The following is a 26,970-nucleotide window of genomic DNA, read 5'->3' on the forward strand; positions in this document are numbered from 1 at the left end:
GCAGGCTGGTTATTCTGAGCTGAATGAGACATTACATCCACTCAAGTATACCCTGTGGACCACTGGTGGTAGCTGCTAGCGCAACACATACACATACATATTCACAAACACAAACACAGTCTCTCTGGTATTAAGATGCCTCTGGATGGGATGAATGGACAAATCCTGATTCACTACCTCAAGCTCACACTTCTATACACAATGTTTCACAATATATCAATAATGTTATACTTCAGTGTTTCTATGCAAAAGCTTAATTTGACATCAGGACTGAACAAACACACTACAAGGTGGAGCTGGCCGTAGAATAAATGAAGACTTTGTGTACGGTTGATCAGTGACTTTGTGGTTAGTAGTGTTATTGTACCATGGATAATAGCTGAAGTCCAATAAATGGGAGGTGTTCCAGTCAACCAGTGTGGCTTGAAAGACAAATATGAACAGCAGCGAATGGGACTGCAATAATCCAAACACTTTGAAACACAATAGCTCTCAAATAAGTAACATGCAGCAGCATCAGCTTACTTTTAATGTCAGCGTGATACATGAACTGGCTCCACATTGTCTTGGAGTGACGTCTGAGATATTATGGTCAAAGTTAATTCCTGAACTTGGAAGCAGCAGTTGACAAAACAATGTCAAAATCAAGAATGAACTAGCAGACAAGAAGTCCTTAAAGGCAGGATTGGCAAAGATTTCAGAAACATTTTTTGTTATTTGAAATCCTCATTACATCCCGACAGCAATCAATCAATCAAATGCTCTGACAAAAAAAAAAAATTACAAATCCGGTATCTGTGGCTGTCGCAGGATTGTAATAAACCTGTCGCTGAATGAATTGCCGCGGTAGTCTGTGTTACACGGTGGTTGGGCATACACCGATTACATTACTTGCCTGTTGACGTTAAAGATCAAAGTGAGCGCTCTACATATAATGACCATCATCTTTTCTTGTGAAATGTCCGGTGTATTCGGATTCACCACATGTTTATTAACCGGTGGAATAATTTCCTCATCATAACGTCCGTACCGTCCAATCATTTCATTCAGCCTGAATGTAATAATTGGACGGACTACCTTCCTGCATTCCTGGGCGCACTCTGCCCTTGTACTCATTGCGCGTCACCAGAGTCTTCCACAAGCTGCTAACTTGACAGCTGTGAGTACTAACAATAACCATATTCGCTGTTCACGATCATTATGATAGGTTTGTGTTGCAGACTTGGTGACTTTCTAGATTTAGGGACTTTTGGAGCTAGTCAGCAGCTAATGCTGCTAGCTACATTCATTGGAAAATAATTGGCAACACTGGGCTGGGTTTTTCATCTGGATCATTTTTAAAAAATCTAGTGTACTCTTGCTAGTTTCTCAAGATCACCCACCCGGCCTTTAAGGTGTTCAGAAAAAAAATGGAAATTTGAACTTCTACAATTCCACGATAATTGGGCTGCTGATGAAGATTATGTGGTATGATTAAAAGCTCCAGGACAGCTACTAAATGAACTTTTGGATGAGTTTCACCCAAGACGTATTCTCTCTCTCTCGTGATGTTACATTGCAGCTTAAAATGTGTCTGTAAGTCGACCCATGTGCTGCTGTTCAAGCTACTGACTTTGCCAGCTGTAAGATGATTTATTGCCCAAATAAAATATCAGCAAAGTAATAGCCTCTTCCATTATACTATGAAGATATCTGAGTCTCTTTCTACACCTGCACACACTCACTCACTGGCATATAGTAGGCCTGTCCAGTTGCACTGTGGCAGAAGACATGCAAAAAGAAAAAAATCACACAGCAGGTACACCAGTGCTCCCAGATGATCCCAGTGAGATCTAATAGGAATCATTTCTGGACTTGCCCTAATAGACTCAAGTCAAATTTACCTTCATTTTCTAAGGGCCCCCTGCTGCAGTGAGTTATTATATTTGGTTAACCCATGGGTCTGCAACCTCCATTGCAGAATTAAGGGAATTGGACCCATTTTTCTCCTTAAGGATGATGAAAATAAGCAATTATTCCACCAGGCTTAGTTCAGCCAAACTTAGAGTTCATCTCTCTTTGCTAAAAAGAAGCGAGCGAGGGGGGCAGGGGTACAGGTGCATGGTGAAATTTATACTTAGAACATCCTCAGTGAGAGTACACTCAAATTTATGTTCATGTAATATTGAACAAAGTGTCCTCTGGGTAGGTTTAACAAACAAAACTACTAAAGAAGAGAACAGTTTTGCCAACAGAGTTTAGTTTTTCTTGTTTGTACAATAGGTATATGACTATTCTTAGTACAGGTTGTTGACATGCATACAACAAAGAGGGCAGATCATTTAGTGCCTCTCAAAGGCTTTCCTCTTTTTTATTTCCTAGTTACACCAAGTTAATATTTTGAGGAAGCCTGTTGTTTATGAACACATAAATGCACAACTTCCATTCTCCTGCACACATCAGCAGTATCGGCTCTTCCATAAGTGTTTGTTTGCTTGCGTGGGTGCACATGTGTGTGCATGTTCCTGTTTATACCCATGCCGTGCGTGTGTATTTATCTGTGGGCTGTACTTGAGCGATACAGCCCAGCCGTAGGCTCGGCGCTGCATTATTCAACGGCCCGAGCCTCTCAGAAACACTCAAAGGGAACCTAAACAAAGGAAAAGAGAAAAATAAGACGGCAAAAGCAGAAGTTGTCCTCTGAATGCCATGAAATGGGGAAATTTCCCAGCTTATAAACAAAAGAAAACGAGAAGTCATGTCAATTTGCATTGCCATTTGTAGGACGGCTTGTTGAAAGTAATGCCTGAGGCTGGATGTTAGCAGCGACGGTAGTTGGGGGGTTGTGTAGTATAGTACACACCTGGGTAAATATACAGTTCTGGCACGCAAACTTGGAGCTGTGTTGTACTGCAATGCACTTCGACATTAGGCCAAAGCATGCTGTAAATGGATCTAATAACACATGAAAAACAAGGAAAGCATTCAAAGTTAAAATATCCTCTCTCTGTAGTTGGTATAACTCTTGTTAAAAGAGCAACAGTCAACCGTGGATTACTGGAGAGCAAAAATGAATGCCTCTCTTGTTACAAAAATTCCTTTCATATCCTCAAGTGACCTTGTCGCTAACAACAAATGCCCCTCTGCTGTTTATGGGGGTGCACATAGATAAGGTCAGCTCAGTTTATTGTTGGTGCTCTAAATGGAGAGCTCATGCTTTAGTGTAGGCTTACACACATGTGCGTATTGTCTGTCCGTGTGTGTCTGCATAACTAAGATGAAGAGACTAATTTAAAGGTCCTACGGAAAGAGGCAGCAGCTGTCAGCGCTTTTGATTTAGAATCACTGTACTGTTTGTGTCCAGTGACTGCTCTGTTATGTATGTTTGGTTCATCATGTTTAGTTTGTGTTCCAGTTGATGAACTGGGAAACGCCCAGCTCTACCACCAGTTGACACAGACACACTGTTGATTAAAGACTGTACAATGCAGAAACTTGCATGCTATGATGCCGAAACAGTTACAATTGTCATTGTACCATGAACAATCTACTGGCTCATATTCAAAAAACAACTTTGTCTCGTAAACACCACATTGTCATCACCCGCTGTTCTTCCTGATTATATAAGCTCACAGCAGACAATAGCATGTGTGTTTGTACACCAGTGGGTAAAAAGGGGAACACTGAACAGAGCAGAAGCAGCTGATGATGGTCATAACATTTCTCGCACTTGAGAGAAAACAGGTCATACACTGTCCTGCTTGGGTAGCTGGATTAGGCTTTGCACCTCACGCATGGGAGGCAACTAGCAGATCAATCAGTTAAAATACTTAAAAGTAGGGCTGGGATGATACACCTATCTCCCGATTCAATACTATCACAGTACTTGGGTGCCAATTCGATATGTATTGCGATTTTTAAGTATTGCGATTGGATATTACGATTTATTGTGGTTTTTGTTAACTTTTCTAACACTAGACCATGGGAAAAAGTTGAATCATACACTTTTAGGGACTTTTACTGAGGAAATATCTAAATTATACAGTGAAAATGTTTGAATTTCAGCATGTATGTAGTCAGAGATGTCCTGAAGTCAAATATATCCGTCATTGTCAGTTATTATTTATTACCTTTTTTCAAGCACCCCAAAAATCAAAGAATAAAGACATTTCCCTCAAATATTAGTGGTATTTTATTTTGAATTTATTGTTGTTGTTTTATACTTCTGGTGAATATAATCCAATCGATCATATTTCCATATATGTATTTTGTATATAAAGTTCCCTTTGTTAACACCTTACTTTGAAAACCTGACGTAGTCACGCGTGTATACTTCCGCTAACTTTGCCAAGTCCGTCGCCAGCTCGCCCGTCAGCTCCGTTCCCTTTATGCATCCATGGTCAGCTCCATCGGGGCAGTTTGAATGCATTTAACATAAATGTCAGTATATGGGTACTCTACAGTTGTAACGTTGGCTGAGTTGGCCATGGAGATGAGAGTGGCGGCTGGCTTGACCACACGTTACCGCAATACCAGAACGTTAGCTATCCATAACAGAGTTAGCATGCAGCTTTAGCCATGATGTCTAGCTCTGCTTTTCCTGGCAATGTGTGAAACCCAAAGTGTTTCCCTATTTTACTGTATGTGTAGTGTTTACCAATTTGGATTTAAAATGTGACGGTGCAGGTCGTATCCATGCACACCCTCTGCCGTTTTGTACTTTATCGTTTCGGCTCGCTGCGCCCAGCTGCTGTTTGTTTTGGTGACGGATATGGAACAGATATGATGTCACGTTACTCAGACTACAACAATAAAAGCGGTAACTTCCTTCTACCTCCGCATAGACTCATATGAAGCAAATATATTGATTCTGACATCAAAAAAATCTATTTCAAAATCTTAAAAAAAAAAAAAAACGCGATATATAGGTGAATCAATTTTCTTTCCCACCCCTACTTAAAAGTGTTAAAAACACTGCACTATGCGTTCCTGAAAGAAAACAAACCGAAGAGACTACACACAGATTATGCCCAGCAGCTGTGTAACACAAAACAATAGCCAGCACTGGCAGCGCTGCCATTGTAACTGATGTCTTCTTAACTCTCTCATCTCTCAAAATCCAATGTAATATTTTAGAAAACACTGTAGTGCGTGTTTATACTGAGCAGTGACAAATCTGCGTTGCCACACAATGAACCACACTTGCTGGCTTACCCCTGAGCTGCACAGATCCACAGAGGGTATTAGTTCGAAAAACTATAATGACATTGCATTTTAAAGTGGGGCCTGTCTTTCATGGATTCTCACTTCTTAACAGTTTATGTTGTTCTGTTTGATTTTGGTTTGTCAATGTTTACCTTCTTCGCAACAGGAAGACAGCAGAGAAAAATATCCATTAAAGCTGTTTCCAGTCTGGAGATGAGATAAGAGTTGCCAGTTTTAAACTGAATCCCCGGAGTGCTTGAATAAATGAAACCTCATGTATATAATGTTTGCCGACATTAACCGGAGCTCTCTCTGATGTATGGCCACCTCTGCTGTTCAGACAGAGAATAGGAGAACCACTGCTGCTTTCTAGTGGCAGAGGAGAATAATGATCTGATGAACTTGAGATTGGATAATGTGCCGTGGACCATGGCAAAATGAATAGGCATGCTAATGTGAACACTCAATCCTTTCATCAACAGAATAAATAACTGTGAAGGATGACAAGAGGAAATATCTATTTTTTAATCGTTCACCTGTGTCATTTGATGATATGCAAGATATCTTGTGTTAATCAGGCTTTGTTTTATTTTTCCAACGTTCTCTGAATGCAACAGCAATGAGGAAGCCTCCTACTCCGATTTCTTTCCCATCATCCCCGCTGACCTGATGTCCGTCAAGGAGATTCTGGGCATGGACAACTTCCCCCGCCACAGGACATGGTGAGATATAAAATCCTGCAAAATATATGGCGGATGTTTTTGTTGATTATTAACAAGACTTGAGGGATGGATGATATGGATAAAAGCCTCAACTATGGTGCATGTAATTATACGGCCTATCACAAAGTCAATAAATATTTTGATTAACTAATTGGAAAATCAATTAAGAAATTGTTCATGCGTAAAATAATCAGGTATGAGTGTCTGTTTCACATCACATTGATGCATAAATGTTGCCATAAAGCAGTCATGCTCATTGATTTGCAACATTGCCCACAATGGCATCATACACCATGAGAAGTTAAGGAAGGCGATAGATTCCAGAGTTCAGTATATGGAAAAAATCTGAGGTTTGACAAATGTATTTTGTCTCACAGTATCGGCCTCCGTTAACAAGATTAATATGCTGGTAGTAGGGATGTCCCAACAAAGTCCTTTTTAATGTAGGGTATATGGCGATACTGGCCCCAATCCAATACATATATTTACTAGGCAGCAGAAGTAATGTAGCAGGCTGATGCGGACAAAACACAGTTGAGTACAGTAAAGAAAGAATCTGCATTTGATCGACTTTATTTTAGCCTATACCAATCCATTAAAATATGCCCCAATATTGATCCTTAGGATCGGCTCAAGACATCTCTAGCTGGTAAGGTAACAAAATTGCATACTTAAGAGCCATTTGTATCTGTACCTCCCTGCTGGAAACTGCAGTAAAATTACTTAAAATTAGGGCTGTCAATTGGTTAAAATATTTAATTGTGATTAATCGCATGACTGTCCATAGTTAATCACACATGTATTTTATTTGTTCAAAATGTAGAGAGATTTGTCAAGTATTTAATACTCTTATCAACATGGGAACGGGTAAATATGCTTGCTTTATGCAAATATATGTATAGATTTATTATTGGAAATTAATTAACACAAAACAATGACAATATTGTCCAGAAACCCTCACAGGTACTGCATTTAGCATCAAAAATACGCTCAAATCACAACATGGCAAACTGCAGCCCAACAGGCAACAACAGCTGTCAGTGTGTCAGTGTGCTGACTTGACTATGACTCGCCCCAAACTGCATGTGATTATCATAAAGTGGGCATGTCTGTAAAGGGGAGACTCGTGGATACCAATAGAACCCATTTTCATTCACATATCTTGAGGTCAGAGGTCAAGGGACCCCTTTGAAAATGGGCATGCTAGATTTTCCTCGCCAATATTTAGCGTAAGTTTGGAACATTATTTAACCTCCTTCACGACAAGCTAGGACATGGTTGGCACCAATGGATTCCTTAGGTTTTCTAGTTTCATATGATACCAGTATCTTTACTCTATCTTTAAAACCCTCTACAACCTAAAAATTGCAAGTTGCATTATTGGTTAAAGAAATGAGTGCTGTTAAAACAAATTTGCGTTAACGCGTTAACTTTGACATCCCTAGTAATAAATTAGTATGATAAAAAAAAAAATCTAAACTTGTAATATCCAACAACAACAAATTGGGCAAATTCAGGTCCTCTCTCTCTGCAGCTGCAGATTAATTGATAATAAAATGATTGTTGGTTGTAGCCCTACTTCTAATAGCCTCCATCTGCAGCCCTCTTATTTTATTCTTCATTTTGGATTGGATTAATCTCTCCTTCTTATACTGAACCAAAGCACTGTAAGCAAGCCTCCACTTTTCTCTAGAGGACTTCCTTCCTGGATGTGATGTGCTTGTCATAAAACTCTGCCTCTCCATCAGTAGTCACCACCACATCCTCTCTCTCCACTTTGTTTGAGAAAGTGGAGTGGGTGAAGTTTCACTGGTGCATTGCCCTGTAAACCATTGACCGCACATGAGCTCTTATGCCAACAGAGGGTCTCAATAAACAGGAAATCAGGGCTTATGTCTGTAAAAGGCCAGCTGGGGAGTTCTCCCATCATTTACTGTCTCACGGATGTCTTGAAGCTAATAAGCCATAACCACTGAGTCACACAATGGAAACCTTTGTATTTGTATTTTTTGTATTGATGGGGAAGAGGAAGGAGCCCACATCCCATTGTAAGAATGTCGATTAATGGACGAATAGAAAATCAATCTGCAACTATTTTGATATTCTATTAGTCAGTAAGTCATTCTTCTAGCAAAAGTGTCTAATATTTGCTGGTTGTAGTTGCTCAAATGTGAGAATTTACAGCTCATTACAATAAACCGAATATCTTTGAGTTATGGACTGTTGGTCAGAGAAAAGAAAAGTAATTTGAAGACATCCCTTTGGGCTGCAGTTAAATGAAATGGATATATTTCCACTATTTCACATTTCTGAAATTTTAAAGACCAATTTCATAATCGATTAATCAAGAAAATAATTGGCAGATTGATCACAAATTAAGTAATTGTTAATTGCGCTTTTAGACGATTGACTCTAATTGCAAACATCAAACTCTCAAAATGATTTGATAATCCAGGATATATAAATTATATGTTATTAGCTACAGTAGCGCTAAAATATATACGATTTTGTCAACTAATTGATTAGTTAGTTTCTTCACAAAGAATCACACAAAAGCACCACTTTAAATCTTGTGTTTACCAGAGATGAGCTCATAAGTTTCTTAGAAATAAATCATTCAGCATGAAAAAAGCATAAAAAATGACTAATCGACTAAATAAATCTTAGTCGACTAAGACCAAAACAACTGATTAGTCAAATAATAGACTAAGGTGAGGAAATCCTAACCCACAGAAGTGACAAGTCGACTGAAAAATGTACCAGACACTACAAAGAATCGGTACATGGCTGGAAGCTGGACTTAATTTCCCGCCAGTACAGAAAGTCTTTAACTTATTAGTGAATCAGATTTTGAGAGGATTTTGTTCATGACATATATGAGCCATCTTTTACTTTTTAAGTGTCTTATGATCATGTTGCGAGGACAGGATTACTGCTCAGCTGTCATGAAGAGGATGTCATATATCTAAAAATAAATCCCAGAATAGGGAGGTTTAGGTCACAGAGAACAGGAAGCAAGGGGATTGTTGCCTCTTGTCACAGGATTTGCTTTACCAAAATCCCTTTTCTACTGTAGGGGCACCTTGTCCTGTCTGGGTCACGTAGTCACTGTGTTAGGTCTCAACAGCACTTTCACATTTTGAGGCTTAGTGGCAGCCTCTTTCCTGTTCTCTAATCCGTCCAGAAATTGATTAGACTCTTGTGTCAAAAAGGATTTGACATCTCTAATGTATGTAGACTTCTTTGTCAATGCTAAAAATAGCACAGATGTTTTCTTCTTCAAGCCATGAGAGGAAGCTTTGGCTGGCAACAGTAAATAGATGGACGGACAGAGGTCACAATGAGTATTGAAGGAGAAGATGTTCCCAAGGAGGGAGAGTGAAAAGAGGGGGGGAGTTATTGAGGGTGCAATCTTATCACACCCTCTTGAATGAGCCTCAGCTGCAGCGATGTGGCCCTGCCAACTTGGCATCTCCTTAGGTGCCCTCTCCCATGCCACCACCACAACCCTCCATCTCATCATCGAGTGCCTATCCTATCCGCTAACGGGCTTATCTCTAATTCATTGGTCTTGTCTCGCCTTCAGATTTTTTTTCCACCTGTTAAAGCCTTCTACCTCTTGAACTAGCGAGGTCGATTTAGAAAAGCGCAATTTCCTCAATCCTTCACAAATCTTATTCCCCTCAGAAGCGCTGAGGCGAACATGGTGTGGATGGATATTTTAGGATGGAGGCTGGAAATCTAGTAATGCTGGAGATGACTGACTCCTCCCAGGATAAGAGTGGAAGGACGGAAGGATGAAGTTGAAAGCTCTCGCGGATTGGCACACTATTTCTGGAAGGGTCTGAGTGTTGCAAGATGGTGGAGCATGACATTTGTTTTGATTTGTGTGGAAATGAATGCGCTAGATCTTTGTGTGTTGGCTCCAATTGCACATTGCTATGTGATTCGCATAATGGTTTCTCCACTACTTCGTGGTAAGGGGGTAACATGTAAATGATGCAGCTGACTCATGCATGCCTGGTTTGTCTTGGCAGGAGGGGTTTGCTGTTGTTCGCACCAATACGCAATATCAAAATTACCATTTGGAGCAATAATTAAGACATAAACCCTCTCATACCCACTGACTTTGTGTGTTCCCGTGGCTCATTTCCTCAAGGCTTAAAATCTTTGAGCCCACAGAGATTAAAAATACTGACAGACACACACTTTACTAAGCGAGCCTGTGGCAGAAAAAGTCAAAACCATGTTACTGAGCGCCTGGGAGTGTGAGTGTGTGTACGCACTTGTCTGCATATGCATCTATGCAGGCACGTATTTATTTGCATATTTATTCATACTGTTTGTGCATTTCACTGAATTATAGCAAGCACTTGTAGGGCCATTCATGCTCTAGTGGCCATCAAAGCTCAGAGAAGTGTTTGTGAATATTTAAGATTCTGTCTCTCTGTTTGTTGTGGCAATGCGTGTGTGAAGTACATGTTCAAATAATTAAGCCCTGGGGACTGTCAATCAAAAGATGGTTCAAGATACACACACACACCCTCTAGAGATGAGAAAGAGGAGTATTAAAACGCTGCATTTAAAAGGCAGGTAACATTCATGATGGTGCGCGTTGGAGTACGTATATACTTCCATGCATATGGATGAACTGCATGTTCACAGGAGAATGTGCGATGCCGGGCTACATTAGGGTATTCACAGCTACAACATACCGCACACGTGTATATATTATAGACTACTATAGGGCCTTCTGGTTTTGTTTGACAGCCTTTACATAGAGCTCAGAGCGCCGGTTCAACATTCATAGAGCTGGTGGGGATTCACACGACCCCTATATAACGAGGACGTGATTCAAAAGCAAGTCGAACCGCAGTCCCCAGTTTCCCTACTTACTATGCCACCTTGCTGCCCATCCAAAGAAAGATAAAAATTAGTTTCTTCTGAGTGAATAGATCACAACCGCCTGCCATCTCCATGACAACCGATTTGATGAAAGGCAAGTCAAGGATGTCACACAAGCGGCGACACAGCAACAATTTGACCTGTCCACACCTGAAGGAGTCCTGAAGAGGCACACATCATCATGTGTGAGAGTTTTAGAGTACCAGCACGGCGTCTCCTCGACGTGATGTGAATCAGCAGTGGCAGCGAGGCTCATAAAAAAAACGACTTCTCGAAACCTTTGAACGTGTGCAAGAATGGTGCTCATGTGAAATGACACGAAGGTTTAAATGGAGCAGCAAACCACCGACCTCGTCGCTGAGCCTTTCAAACGACAAACTGCCAAATATAAAACTAGCATTTGTCTGCAAATGGACTGGGACAGAAAGAAACGCTTACGTGCCAAAAGGAATCAATGTAAAATTGCTGTTGTGTTTCTCACAGAGGTCGACCGGTGTTACAAACCGTGTACAAATTGTGTTCAAACCTTTGTCTGAATTGCTGTTTCTACTCTTGTCACCTCCTTTGATGGCGGTCTGAATTGTTTTGACAGCCTACTCAAAATTTTCAGATGAAGCAAATTACTTCCCGTCTAATCTTTGTTGAAAATATTGTGTGGCTGAAAATGAACACTTCAAAAGTGCATATTAACATACATTCCACAAATGTTCGACAGTATTATGTATGAATTGGTAATTTGAATGTTGCTGCGTTGTAAAGTTTGCAACAATCTATGTGTTCTGAATCTGCATCCTGTATTCACCACCCATATTAGCTAATTACAATTACAAAGAAACAGAAAAAAAACAATAGTCCTGAATACAGTTTATTAAATATGTATGCCGTTTTCCCCCAGGGAAATCCTGAAGGATACTCTGGCTGAAGAGTATCACAGAGACAAGTGGACCAGGTTTGGGAATGAGGCTGAGAAGGTGGAGGTAGACGTGATCAGGAACCAGCATGCATTACGCAGACGCGTTGACAAAAAGGCCCTTCGCAAGGAGGTAAAAGTCAAGTTTTGGTCTCAGGAATGACCTATAACACGGACTGTCTTGTACTCAGCTTTGTCAAAACAATAATACTTTAGTGCATGCTACCACTAAACTACTGATGACGTCCATGCAATTAAATTCTATTGGATCTGTTCTGTCTGATGATTGTCTGGTTTATCATATGTGAGCTAACCTGTTCTTTATGGGCAAATTCCATCCTGTTTGGTAATTAAAACTCTTTAAACTTTTAACAAGTTAAGTTAGGCTACATTCACACTAATACGTTTTTGTTTTAAAACATATAACTTTTGCTATGTTTATGCCTAGCGTCCACACTACTTCGGCATTTTTGAGCCCCTAAAAGGGAGATGTTTGAAAACGCTGCTGACCTTGATTTAGTTTTAAAACTCCAGGGTTGCGTTTTAGTCTGGACGGACAGAAACAGAGATCTTTGAAAACAATGACACAGACACCTGCGTTCACCTCTTGATTGGGTCTTATCAGTCATGACGTGTCCTTCCCTGATTCGTCACACAACATCACGTGAACTTTTTCAGTAAGAAAACAAACGACATCAGCCTCAACCTGTTAACAGACAGACAAACAAACAAACCAACGCTGGTGAAAACCTAACCTCCTTGGCAGAGGTAACAAAGCAAGTCTGTCTTTGAGATGGGCTGCAGAGCAGATGTTAAAAAAAATACAGCATTGAGAAAAACGAGGTCACATCAGTGACCTAGTTTAATCAAATTTGATATATCAGAGATAAAAATATCAATGTATTTTAGTGGTTGGTACTAAATATATGTATTTTTTTTCACTTCTTGTTTACCAAGATGTTTCTCCAGCATCACATTATCCAGACTATTTACGGTTTCATTTTTGTGTTTCCTGTTTATTTGTTTCTCTTATTCTGTTTTAATGACTTATGACGCACTTCTCTTCTTCTTCTTCTTCTTCTTGCTATAGAAAATAAAGTTTACTTAAGAGATACATAATATATTTGTGAATACATTACTTTTCCTCTTCTCTGCTAAATCTATATATTTATCATTTTCTGTGCTCCAGGCAGAAAAGAAGGCATCTGCCCACATGAAGTACCTGGAGCGTCTGAGTCAGAAGGCCCCAGACTTTGCAGTCCCCCTGAGGGCTCACACTGTCTGGGAGGGCATGACGGTCACACTCTCCTGTATCGTTCAGGGCTGTCCACCCCCAAAGGTCACATGGTAAGAACTTCTGTCTCTGCTACACTCCATTCTTTTAGCCGCCATTGGCCTATAGTGATTTGTTTTCCAGCCGTTTCTATTAAAGTCTATTGCTCGGGTCGAACTGTACACTGGGGTCATTTTAATTTAGTTTCTCGCTTGGTTGGAAAGGGTTAGCAGAAAAAGTGTCATGGCCCAAAGTTACAGCTTTCAGGGAACGTCTACATAAGGTGTATAAGGATGTGATATATCTTACTTTAACACCGTATTTGAACTAAACAATCAGACGATTAATCAATTGGTCAATCTACAAAAATCTACTTAAATAACCATTTAAGTCATTTATCATTTAAATCATTAATTTAGTCATTTATTTATTCATTTATTTATTAGCCTCTTGATTGTGATCTTTTGCTGCTTTTCTCTATTTTATATCACTGCGAATTAAATATATTTGGGATTTGGACTGTCAAGACGATAAAACAAACATCTGTAAAATGCCTCTTTTGATTAAGGGAAATTTTAATAGACGTTATTTCACCATTTTCTGACTTTCTATAGAGAAAGAGATCAACTGCTCTATCGAAGAAAAAACAATCATAAAATAGTCCTTAATTGCAGCCCTGCATTGTATCATTAATTCATCCATGACATGACACAGTGAAATACTGTTGAATTAGTCATGCGATCATTAGAAGTATAGTGTGAGACGTAAGGAGGTAGGTTAGGTACAAAGTTACACTCAAAGTCCATAAGTTGCTTGCAAAAAACAAAAGTCATGACACTACATTTCTGAACCCTGACTTGAATATTGCGCTCTGAATTAATATGAAATTACCTGTGTTAATTCAGGCAACGTGCCGAACTGTCGACCTTGATACTTGAGCTGCTGCGAGACTAGCTGATGAATAGACTGCGTGTGCTCAGTATTCATGAACCTAAGCTGAGATCCAGATAACTCGCTGGCTTGTGGGTTTCACCATCCCATATGGGACCCATCGAGCCCAATGAGCTGCAAAAGGCTGCCCTCAACTGTGCCCAGCACAAGACAGAATGAGAGATCAAAGGGCCTTCTGGCTGTTATAGATTCAGCCAAACTAACATTTGATTAGTGAAAGACGTGCATAAGTAATCAGCGAGCAGGATCATTACACATCGAAGTGAAGCCCATTGTTCACTTTTCCTATGATATTCAAAAAAAGAAACTTTCAACACACTCTGATCTATTTCTAACTTCCTACCTCAGGTATAAGGATGGTGTGCCACTGCGAATGTCTGACCAACCATGGAATTACGGTCTTCAACAAAAATTTGGTCTTAACTCGCTGGAGATCAGAAGGTAGGTCACTAACTTAAATCCCTAATTAAGGCTGAAAAGCTCTGTGCAGGAAGCTGTACGAGTACGAGGCAGGGGTGCGTAAGATAGGGCATGTGTGCATAGCACGACCTTGCCATTCATTAATTTAGAATAAAATTAATAATTTAAGAAAATTGTGGGTAAGGTTAGGAAATGGTGGTGTTATGAGATAAAAAATGTGGCTGTCAAACTCAGAAATTAAAGCTGGTGCTGAAGTCTGCTCCATTAATTAACGTCATAGAATGAAGAGAGTCAATTAAGTTGAGTGGTCTGATCGTAAGGCGTCGCATGTTGTATTTGGGAATAATTTAACAGCCATCACAACACTACTACTACTACTACTACTACTGCTACAAAATGTGCAATGAAAGCAAAGATTTGTAACACTACAGACACATCTTTATTTCTGCTCTGGTTACATAAATGTCTATATCCTTAGGTGCTCTCCTGATGATGCTGGCAAGTATAAAGTGGTAGCCAAGAGCCCCCTGGGTGAAGCTATGACATTTGGAACACTTGTGGTGAACTGTGAGTAGTTTCCTGTTTCATATCAACTCCACCCTGCTGGAAAACCTTTATGTATTATACAAAGATGGGTTACAATGCAATTGCTGAAATACAAGAGTTCTGTCGCGGGCTCTAAACTGGTTATGGGTCACTGTGTCACCGGGAGAGGATATCAGTAAGATTAAAGGCTATATAACCAGTCCAAAGAGCATATACACTGCAGGATTTACACCATGTGAAGGCTTTTCAAACCTGGTGCACACACCTTCAACTACATACACCAGTCAGCATCAGCATTGAGCAACTGTATTTGGCACAACTGGTCCATTTAAACTCCACACACACACTACTCAAAAACTGTTATATATTGATGACACTGCCCCCTAGTGTCTTTGTTGTATAGGCTTGATACATGTCCAAGCATAGACAGAGAACAAAGCTTAGTCATTTTGTACACAAAAATAATATAAATAATATGTTGCATTTGAAGCCATTACGAATATCCTCTTCCTGTTAATAAATCATCAATCTTACGTTATCTGTCCAGATAAAAATTGTTACTTTAGATGGGAAAAACTGCCATTAGCTGGGCCATCTGTCTGTGAAGCTCCTGGATGTTGAGTCAAACGTTATGCAGAATGTGTTGACATTAGGCTGATATATATACCAGTCTTTGTCCTATAACACCATCACAAGTGAGCGCTTTTAATTAGTGAATAAACAGTCTGACGCTGTAAATCAAACGTTACCCAGGTTGTAGACTGGTGGTACTTGAACCGGTCCGTGGAAACAAACAGAGTATTGGTGCTAACGGGCGGCGCATGTCTAACATGACGTAGCCGCTGATTAGCAAATGTTTACTCACTTTTTTCACTCCACTCGGCCCGAATTGCTCGACATGTGCTTCAGCGTCCAGCTCCCTACTGCTAGTGAAGACTTGGGTAACGAAGAAAAAAAAATAATTTACGAAATTAAATTAAATATGAAGTTAGCTAGTTAACTTTACTTGAATTAGTGGTGAAGGTGTTGCTACTGGTTACTATCCTCCACCGTCTCCACGTTACCGAAGCCCCGCCCCTTAGCTTGGCAGGTGGTTTTGTTGCTAGGCAACTCACACTAATGACTGACGTCGCCTTGTTCCCAAAATGGCGAACAATTTTGTGGGTCCTGTCAGTCGTGTTGTTTTCTTAATATATTCATGGTCGTGTCTAGAAGGTAACCCGTAAATTGCGAAATCTGATCTGAGATCTGAAAAAATCAATCAATCAATCAATCAATCAATCAATCAACATTTATTTGTATAGCCCTTTACAATAACCAAAAGGTACCTGGAGTGCTTTACATTAACATCAAGAAATAACAGGAATAAAAACATAACATATCATAAAATCATAAAAAGGTACATAAAAGCACAGTAAAAATGTCACAGCGCTACTAGGTATTAACAGCCAATTTAAATAAAAAGGTCTTGAGCTTAGATTTAAAAAGTGCTAGGTCAGTGACAGTGCGTATATCAGGGGGCAACTTGCTCCATAGTTTAGGGGCAGCGACAGAAAAAGCACAATCACCCCACAGCTTGTCTCAACCTCCGGACTTCTAAAAAAAGTTGACCCGATGACCGCAAAACCCTGTTATGCTCACGGAGAGTTAAAATCTCGGACAAATAAGGTGGGGCGAGGCCGTTTAATGGCTTTAAAAACAAATATCAAGAGCTTAAAATTGATTCTAAAGCGAACTGGCAGCCAATGGAGCGAGTAAAGTACGTGGGTGATGTGTTCACGTCTTGAAGTGTTAGTTAAAAAGCAAGCAGCAGTATTTTGCACAAGCATTTTGCAAAATGTGCAAAAACTCTTGCGAGACTCACTGCCTGACAACCTATCATATACGATCCTAACCTTAACTATTGGAGATCAATGCCTAATCTTAACCATCTCGCGAGACTTTCCCCAATTTGCGGGTTATTCCCTTCTAGACACTACCGATTTTGTGTTTTCTGCATTTCAATTACATGCGACTGGAACAAGAAAGGAGTAGGTTAAAAATTTAGTCATAAAATTAGCATAAATTACAACCCCTGATCTCAAATTATAAGAATAAATCCACTTGAATTTCATCAGTCTCCTTTGAAAAGCTGAAACACCTCTGCTAACATCAAATGAAACACTTTTATGAATGAAGTGAATAAACTGTTATTGTAAAACCGCGCTAATTCGCACACCAGATGCCTTATTATAGGCTATTCAATGTGTGTGCCTATATATTGTTTAGGCTGTCAAATACTAACTTAAGTAATAATGAGGGGAAATGTGTCAAATTAAAAGATTCCGTATGGTTTGCCACGTTGGATAAACAATTGCAGAAAACCAATATCGATCGGGCTTTAAAATTGGCATTTCAATTTTCACTTTCTTTTGCAGGGGCACAGACATTCATTAATGCCCCCAGGTTGCTGACACCGTCGTGGCTAAATTTGACCACATTATCCATATCTCCATCCTCCTAATACCTCCAATATTGCCCACAGCCCAAAGGGAATGATTTCTACTTTGCTATTTTCTGGGTTTTTTCGCTGTGCACAGTGTAGTTTTCATCCCCATCATCCAAGTTTTTTCTATATAAATTTGATATTTGGATGAGAATCAGCACCAGATTAAAATGATGAGGAAAACAGATCTCTTTGCAGCACGCATGCATTATGAATTATAATGAGGACAGTGGTGACTAATAGGCAAACATCTACTACAGTGAGCATTGCAGCATTGTGACATCTCTTTACATCTTTTAAATGACCTGCTCGGTGCCTGTCAGTAAAGTTCCCTAATGTTGTAGATCATAAATTAGATGGTTTATGGCTTTAATGATGCACTTCAAGACTTCTCCTTGTCATCTATATTTCACACGCTTTCTTCGGTTGTTAAAAATAGGTGAAAGGGAATATTAGATGTGACTTGCATGAATGTGGCAAGGCCAGGTTTGATTTGTGTGCCGCATCTCGTTTCACAGCATCTGTCTCTGTTTCTGTCTCCATCTCTGACCCCCTCGCTGCCGCTCTCCAATCTGTCCTGCTCTGCTGCTCTGCTGCCCTGCGATTCAGCATATCAAGGAGCCGTGGCTGGTTCAGAGTATTCGCAGACCCCCGGTAAGTTTCACGCCAGGGCCTAATGAAAAGTGTCCCCTTTCATTTTCCCTGCCACCCTTTGAAGTTCTTCCCTCCACCGGCGAACGAGGGAGGGCTGGTTTAGCTTTGAAGCCGGTGACACAACACTCTGCCATGCTGTCCATGCTGCACTTCATAAAGAAAGACACGGATGCACTGAAAGGTAGCGGTGCGTTGACGCCGTTTGTTTGCCATGGGAGTTTATGTTTCTGTGTGGGTGTGCGTGACCATGGATGTAAGTAAGACTATTTGTGGGATAGTTTGCTGTAGGGATAGAAAGACTCGCTTTTCCAAAGGAGCAAAAACGACAGTCATGTATATTTCATTTCAGGGACAGCAGGAGATTTATTCCGTTTTGCTCCAAGCTGTGGAGCATCACATATTGGCGGTGGCACTCTTTGGCCTAGATTCGTCTCCACCCTGTGTGGGGATCATGACATTTTCAGCCTGTACCTGCATGTAGCTCAGTATCTAGTCCGGGTAGCTCTTCATGAGAGCTGGTATTTTGCTTTGAATAACAGCATAGGTCATTTGTTCACATGCTTTAAAGAACCTGTTGACCTAAAAAGGGCCTCTTGTGACAATGTGAATTATGACTGTTGTCTATTAGAAGCAAAGGCAGAAGTAGCACGACAATATTTTGCGAAATCTTTTAGGCAGAAGGTCAGGGCTGATGGATGGGGCAGCAATGTAATTTTGACAGGGGAGACCACCGTCAACCGTTTCCTTCAAACAGTCAACATTCATCTTTTTTTATCATGACCATAATGATTATCTTTACCGAACCGTAACCAAGTAGTTTCAGGGCTCAAATTTGGTAAATGGATACGACCACTCAAAGCGCACACTTCATACACTGCCATGTGAGGTACCAACCTGCCCATCAGGATATAATTTAAACGCTCATTCACACATGGATGGAGCAGCTTTCGGGAGCAATTTGGGGGTCAGTATCTTGCCCAAGGACGCTTCAACATGCGACTGGAAGAGCCGGGGATCGAACCCCTCAGTCTTTCAATTGGTGGAAGGCCTGCTCTACCTTCTGAGTCACAGCCGCCCTTAACCGTATCCATAGCAGGGGCAGGTCAGAAAAGAGGCACATGAATCATTTTTATGACTCCATGCTGGCGACAGCCGTGGCCGGAGGCATTATGTTTTCGGGTTGTCCGTCCGCTCCATTCTCATGAACGCAATATCTCAGGAATTCCTAGGGAATTTCTTCAAATTTGGCACAAATGTCCACCTGGACTCAAGGATGACTTGATTAGATTTTGGTGGTCAAAGGTCAAGGTCACTGTGATCTTATGTCCGTCCCTTTCTCTTGATGTCTCAGGAACACTTAGAGCCCATTTCTTCAAATTTGGTACAAACATCCACTTGGACTCGAGGATGAACTGATGTGGTGTTCAAAGGTCAAGGTCACTGTGACCTCAAAAAACATGTTTTTTGGCAACAACTCAAGAATTCATATGACAATTTCAAACAAATGTCTAATAGGATAAAGTGATGAAGTAATGATATTTTTGTCAGATATGGATGTAAACTGCAACTTGACTGGTTGGCGGAGACATACAACCATGACGCGGTAATTCTAATCGTAAATGTCATATCTATTTTGAAAAGCATGTTGTCCTGCAGATAGGGGCATGAGATCAGAAAACGCTAATGAGGAATGAAATCTGTTGTTTCATATAGAGGTTTTATATATTCTCTTGTTGAGAATGAGACTTATGAGTTCTTATAATTAAATCTTCACTCTCATCATATCACACACATCTGTGAGATTTCCCAAGTCCAAGAAATAAAGCCCATATAATTCCTTTCAGTTTTTATTATGATTATGAACATTGTACTAACAACTGTATTGCTTGGAAGCAGACACTCAGCTAGAGTTCACTGTTGAACCATATATTCTTAACCACTCGCTGGTATTTGGAAGTAAAATAGTTATTTCCTAATCTTGCAGAGATTCATTCTGGTTCATCTTGGATCTGCAGTTCTAATTGTCGGCTTAGCCGTGCAATCAGACAGTTTTACTTGAAAATAATTCTTTCAAAACACATTATGGGTGCATTGTCTCATTTCCACACCCAGTAGTGGTTTACATAATTGGATTTGAGTAGGGATATGTTTAACTGTTGTCTGCTTCTTTGACTATTTGTGTTGCTTGTTGGACTCCTTTGCAAAGCGGTGTCTTCCAGTGTCACATTTAAGTCTGCAGCAAGAAAGTATTGATGGGTAAACATATTTAAACATTTTCCTTTAAAAGATAGTTCATTTTATTACTCTTAAATGACTCAAGGCCAAGTCATGAGTAGATTGTAAACTAAGCTTTTAAAATGAAAATTATGAACCAACTTTAATTAACTAAAAAGGCCATCTTATGCTGACTTGCATAGCCATAATAGACATAGACCCTCTGCTTCATCCAAGAGCGCGAAGAGACAAAGGACAGTGATGAGAGGCATCCCCTGGAGGAACAACAGAAGACAGCAGAAAAAGCTGAAGATGTGACTTTTTTTTTTGAAAGTGAACACTTTCTGACAAGTAATTCCTTGAGCTGCCATTCTCTCACTTGTCAAAGCACTGAAGCAATACAATCTGGAAGTGAGAGATACGTGTGCCACGAGGTCTTGTCAAATCCCATTTCGCATCTGAGAGCCTGTGAGATGTTTCTTATAATGATCTAGTTCTGCTTAGCATTCCAGGCTATCACAGGAACGTGAATAGCTTCATCCAAAACGCACCGCTTGGATCTCATCGTTCAAACCTTCCCTCAGCGCAGCGATGATTATGATAAATTCACCACAGTTGCGCTTTTGTTTATTGAGTGATTGATATTGTAAAATATGATCTGCTCCATATGAGATAATCAAGTATCAGTTACTTTAAAATGGCAGCATGCAATACTTCAGCACATTCACGCAGCAAGAAGGGCCCACAGACATTACGCGCTGATGAAGCCTCATTCGAAATGATTGCCACTTAATTTCTGAGTGTGTGGGGAATGTGTTACATTATGCACCTACATATTACTGACGCAGGTGCAGCAACAGTGTAATCGCAAGACAGCTAAAAGAAGAGTAAAAAAAGATATCCCTGCATAAGGAATGATGATCTGTACATGTATTTGTTCTGATTAGATGTGTGTAGGTTGTATGCAGTTTTGTCGCCTCTTTAAAATAATTTCAAAGTAAAATAAAAAATCTCTTAAGACCCTCTAGGTTGCTTAGTTCAGTTTCACTCCCTGCCACTACCCTTACAGACAATTATATATATATATACTTCTTATATAATTCTTTTAAACTCAAAATAAGAGAATATACCTTCAGTTTACTTTTTATGTGCTTATCAGAGATATGCTTAACAAAAGTAGACTTAAGTATACTTGGCTCACACTGACATGTATACAGAAACTCTAAATCAATTTTGCTTATAGGCCTACTAATATTTTGATCGAGATATACTTAAGAATAGTATAATTAAGTGTCCTTGAGTAGCAGACTCGAATCTCTGCTAAAAAGTGGGCTACAAGTTTACTTCACTATAAAAACTATTAAACTAGTAGTTTACTGAGAGTGTACACTGTACTTTAAAGTGCACTTTCATAAACTAAAAAGTGGGCTGCAAGTATAAAACTAGTAAACTATTAGTTTACTAATAGTATAGCTACAGAACAAAATAAGACTTAGGTGTAAACTAGTTGTGTACTCAATGTTTATTATTCTTACACTTAAAGTATACTTAAACGTATACTTTTATAAAATAAAAAGTGGGCCAATTTAGTCCCAAGAAGTATTAAAGTAGTACACTTACAAGTATACTACTAGTACATCGATATTAGTATAAGCATACTTGTGAAAATATATACTTCAACTTTACTTTAATATTAGTATTACTTTATGTATACTTCACAAAATAAACTTGAAGTATACTACTTTTTCATAAGGGTAATGAGAGAAACTGAGGAAGGACGAGCTTGTTTCTGCTAATGTGCAGAGAATAAAGATAAACTGAGCACAACTGATGGTATAGACACATTTAATTTGACCAGGTTTGGAGACACAGCTGGGGAGATGATGGAGTAAGCTCTCATTTCTTATCATCAGGAATCAGCATACATCTTCCTGCTTGCCACTTACCTCCTGCACATCCTCTGCTTCCTGATTCCTCTCCTCTTTACCTGCCATGCTTCTTTCCTTTGTAGCAGCCCAAAGGAGGTCTGTGCAATTTTATAGTGCTGCATCCACCCAAAATGATTTTTTTTTGCTGCTGTAAGGCTATATCTGGAGTGGACCCACTTTTCAATATCAGTGCTATCTTAGCCCAGCACCAGTGAGGAAAGCGAATGTGTGTGTATATTGATAAAAAAGTGCTTCACTTTTAATTTTTCTCCTTTTTCTTTTTCTTCTATTTTACTGATTTGTCTGCCAGTTTTCCTCTTTTTTAGTCCTCTTGTGTTTCTTCTACTTCTAAATCATCTCCCTTCCTTCCCCGTTATCTCTCCGTCCCTCTTATCATGTCACCTCCTCCTTCATCTTTGCTCTCTCTCCTAGCCTTGAAGCATGAAACACAGTTTGGCAGCACCTTCCCCCCGACATGGGTGACAGAGGGTGACAGCCTCACCCTGCAGTGTACCTTCAGCTCAGATCTGCTGCCCTTCCAGCAGGTCACCTGGTTCAGAGATGGTAAGTACGTTTAAAGATGAGTCTGATGTTTGACAAATTTAGATGCGTGCTTAAGGTTTGTCGGCTAATTGTTTCCTTCTCTAGGAATCCAGCTGCATCCGTCTAGCAATGTGGACATTAAGAGAGTCGACGACAAGGCCTCCATCACTTTAAAAGCTGCACACAAGGAGCATGAAGGGGTTTACACGGCCCGACTGAGGACCTGGGACGACATCCAGGAACACAGTGCTTATGTCTATGTTGAAGGTGAGGACCAACAGAGTAACAGATTAATCGATTTGAAAGTGGTTTTGATGAAAATACTAGGGCTGCAACTAACGATTATTTTCATTGGCGATTAAATTGTTGATTATTTTCTCGATTAATCGATTAGTCATTCAGAAATTAAAAGTCAGAAAATGGAGAAAAATGTTGTTCAGTGTTTCCCAAAGCCCAAGATGACGTCCTCAAATGTCTTGTTTTGTCCACAACTCAAAGATATTCAGTTTACTGTCATAGAGGAGTAAAGAAGCCAGAAAATATTCACATTTAAGAAGCTGGAATCAGAGAATTTAGACATTTTTTTTCTTAAAAAATGACTCAAACCGATTAATCGATTATCAAAATATTTGGCAATTAATTTAATAGTTGCAACGATTAATCGATTAATTGTTGCAGCTCTAGAAAATACTGTTCCTACTGTTTTTTGTGGTCCTTTACATTTTTAAAAGGTGTGATTATTAAGTTGTTTCTCAAACATCAGGCTGTTTTTAATATTTATATCACAATATGTTGGTAATTATTGTGTTTTACAATGAAATGTTTAGGATTTTGAGGGTAAAGGTTCAATCTTGAACTTTGGAAATAATAGTTTGGCATACAATCTTAACACAAGGTCCACTTACTTCTCCAGGGCTTTCAACCATCTCAAAGCCTTCATCCGCAGATGGAGTTTGCACAGTTGTCATGGAGACCGAAGTTCCAGGTCACAACTGAGCAAACTCCAATCACCGATGAAGACTGTGAGATGGTTGAAAGCCCTGGAGTAGGCTGGTAAGTGGACCTTGTGTTGAGATTATTTTGTCAATATTAAAGGGAAATATGCTGATCCACTTTCCAGCCAAGAAAGTCTCTAAATATGAAACCAGTTAGCTTAGCTTAGCAGAAAGACTGGAAACAGGGGGAAACAGCTAGCCTGGCACTGTCCAAAGTTAACAGAATTTACCTAGCAGCACCTCGAAAGCTCACCAATTAACATTATTCTAAACAATGTTATATCTTGTTTGTTTAATCCGTGCAAAAAAACAAAGTGTTAAGAGTTAAAGGTCATGGAGTCTTGCCATCACACACACATCGCACAATGTCAAACTACTCCTTTTAGGATGTTCTTTAAAAAGTATACACCTCTCCTGAGCCGGCATGTAAATAGCTGTCACACCAGATCACGTCAGAAACCCCCTCAAATACTGAATGGTGTCTCTAAACAGGCTGCAAACCTAAGTTTCAAACGATATGCTTCATTCTAAAATGATCCATTTACTGTTTGAAAAACCTGACAGATGCTTTTGAGTGACCTCGAGACCGTTGCATATAAAAATACCTGTGTTTTTTGGGCGGATGGAATCATCATTTGTTGTCCCAAGCTGGATAAATGGTGTTTTGATCGAAACCTTCACTCAAAACACTATTTGCATTCCCCAGATTTTGGGTCTACTTTCATTTCCTGTCAGCAAACTAGCCTGATTCATACGGGGAAATTGCACCATCAATCAAGCTGTTCTGCTGTAGAGGCCTTGTTAATTTTGTTCAGTGAAACTATATATTCTTCACAGACGGCTATTTTCTCTCGCACATTGTTTGCCGCATGCAAATAAACCGGAGAACAACCCCCACTTGACTCATCAAACATTTGAAATGTGTCTGGGCAGCTCTGCAAGGAAGCTTGGCATCTTTCAATATAATTCCAGTGCTTACTCATGTATGTATTGCACCTTAACTGCCACAGTCACAGTATAATGTGCACTGAATCATTTATGAACTTGGTTAGCGCATACATTACAAAATGTAGCAGTCCAAACACACACATGTACGCAAACACTTTACTGCAAAATCTTCCTTCAAAGCTCCCTTAAAATCTTGGCACTGGTCTCTCTCTCTCTTATTATGGAGCTTCGTTACCAGAGCTGGAGGTACTAATTAGTGAATCAGTGAACTTCCCTGCTCGTGGGTTTTCTCCTTCATTCATCCATCATATCTGCATTGCAAATAGGCAGTACAGGAGAGCAAAAACAAATGAAAGTGAAGGAGGGAAAGGGAGGGCGAGGGTGCAAATTTAAAACAGGAAAGAGATGTGCTTGATGTTGGCTCGTGTCTTTTGTTGAAAAAAACATGTATTCCCAGCCTCAAGAAAAGGTTTGTAAACACATCCGATCACTTCAATCCGCTTAGCATAATTTCCTCATTTCCTCTGTCTCCTCACATCCACTGGTCTTGATTTTATAGAATATGTTGAGTAAAATGTGTTAATATGTTGCTTCAGCCAATGAGTAAGTGCTTTAAACTTGCATTCTTTCTAATAGCCAGCAGGGGGCGACTCCTGTGGTTGCAAAAAGAAGTCTGATTGTATAGAAGTATGAAGTAAACATTAAACAGTAAACATTGTAAACATGAGTTTATGGTCTCAGTCGCTAGTTTCAAGTCTTCTTCAATGCAGCATGATGTTCATTTAGTAAATTATGGTCCCATTTAGAGTCAAATAGACCTTAAAGCAGGGGATGCTTTAGGGCGTGGCTACCTTTTGATTGACAGGTCGCTATCACGGCGTTGTCTGGTTTGGGAGTTGTCTGTGTTTTCGTCTTACAACTTTAACCTTTTCACAGTGTGTTTTCAGTTCATGAAAGTTAATTATAACCTTTTTGGTCGCCTAAAAATGTCTTATTCAGCGTTCGATTGTGGTTAGCTCCACCCTCTAATGTCACTTATGGCTGCAAAAAGCCAACATGCCAACCAAGATGACGTCGGCCAAAATGCTGAACTCTAGGCTTCAATACGGCAGTCCACAAACCAATGGGTGACGTCACAGTGACTACGTCCACTTCTTATGTACAGTCTATACCATAAATACTTCCACGATGACATTTTCCTCACATAATGTGCTCTTCCCTTACATGTTTCTCATCACTTCTCTCTGCCACTATTTCCTTTTTAGACCCCTATAGTCAGACTCACAGATCTCCTATTGATCTAATTCCTCATTTTACTAATTTTACCCCCAAAATATATTGTCCATTGCTCCAGTTTCTCCATCTCCTTCCTCAGTTAACCGACTTTCTCCTCCTCATGCTGCAGATGCATCAGCTGCAGTGATAGGAGGCCCCGCCTCTCCTCTGGCGGTCAAGGTATCTGACATTAACAAGGACTACGTCTTCCTTACCTGGCAGCCACCCAGTGCTGATGGAGCCTCACTTGTGGAGGGTTATTATGTGGAAAGGTGAGGATTGGCCTGAAATTCTTCTGGGAGTTTTCAGGACTTTCTTCTTCACTTCTCTGGCAATTAAGACTGATTATTAAGTTGAATTGATTGAAGTTATCAAACGACCAATTTTATCCACTTATCGTGATTTTGAGCGCTAAGTATGAATACAGACTTCCAATAACAGCTTCTATAACATCTGGAAAATGATTGACAAGGGTTTGGATCAGCAGAGAAATTGAAAGAATAGGTAATTTAAGAAAGACAGTAGAAAAATCTCAAATTTAATAATCATATAGCAACTAATTATTAGTTTTATGATCAATTATTTTCTTGATTAACCAAGTAAACATTTGGTGTATAAAATATCAGAAAATGGTGAAAAATGCTGAAGCTGACATGAAAAAAATTTACAATTTTGTCCAATCAGTTGACCAAAAACCCAAAGATATTTACTTTGCTGACACATTAGACAAAGAAAAGCAGCAAATCCTCCAAAGTCAGAAGCTGGAAGTAAAGATTATTTGGCATTTTGCTTGAAAAATGTGTAAAAAGATTAAACAATTGTCAGAATAGGTGCTGATTTGTTGTCTGTTCGATCAATCAAAATCTGCTTTGTCAAATTATTGAGACATAAAAATGTATCTGTATTTGTCAATTAATTTTATCAGTGTCGGTCAATTGATTATTTAGTGGGAAAAGTGGGCTGTCCTTCCAAAAGAAATTCCCCAATTGCTTAACCAGGGATTTAAAATGTATTTAG

General features: G+C 39.7%; 1 protein-coding gene and 1 long non-coding RNA gene across 5 annotated transcripts in view; one reads left to right on the top strand and one right to left on the bottom strand.

The window, feature by feature from the left end:
- The window catches only part of LOC119497511, a 116,970-nt gene extending 101,099 nt beyond the window's left edge, over positions 1 to 15,871 (bottom strand). For all 4 annotated transcript variants that reach the window (XR_005208937.1, XR_005208936.1, XR_005208934.1 and 1 more), the window contains exon 1: positions 15,777 to 15,871. This is a non-coding gene — a long non-coding RNA (uncharacterized LOC119497511). The remainder of the gene's footprint in view (positions 1 to 15,776) is intronic.
- Positions 1 to 26,970, top strand: part of myom3 (myomesin 3) — a 66,386-nt gene that overhangs the window by 4,937 nt on the left and 34,479 nt on the right. Inside the window, exons 3-11 of the mRNA XM_037785620.1 lie at positions 5,802 to 5,906; positions 11,707 to 11,854; positions 12,911 to 13,068; positions 14,294 to 14,386; positions 14,844 to 14,932; positions 18,006 to 18,050; positions 22,625 to 22,756; positions 22,841 to 23,002; positions 26,084 to 26,225. Of these exons, the coding sequence (XP_037641548.1) occupies positions 5,802 to 5,906; positions 11,707 to 11,854; positions 12,911 to 13,068; positions 14,294 to 14,386; positions 14,844 to 14,932; positions 18,006 to 18,050; positions 22,625 to 22,756; positions 22,841 to 23,002; positions 26,084 to 26,225 (1,074 nt within the window). The remainder of the gene's footprint in view (positions 1 to 5,801; positions 5,907 to 11,706; positions 11,855 to 12,910; positions 13,069 to 14,293; positions 14,387 to 14,843; positions 14,933 to 18,005; positions 18,051 to 22,624; positions 22,757 to 22,840; positions 23,003 to 26,083; positions 26,226 to 26,970) is intronic.

The sequence above is a fragment of the Sebastes umbrosus genome, chromosome 11 (genome assembly GCF_015220745.1).
Source record: "Sebastes umbrosus isolate fSebUmb1 chromosome 11, fSebUmb1.pri, whole genome shotgun sequence".
Classification (NCBI taxonomy): domain Eukaryota; kingdom Metazoa; phylum Chordata; class Actinopteri; order Perciformes; family Sebastidae; genus Sebastes; species Sebastes umbrosus.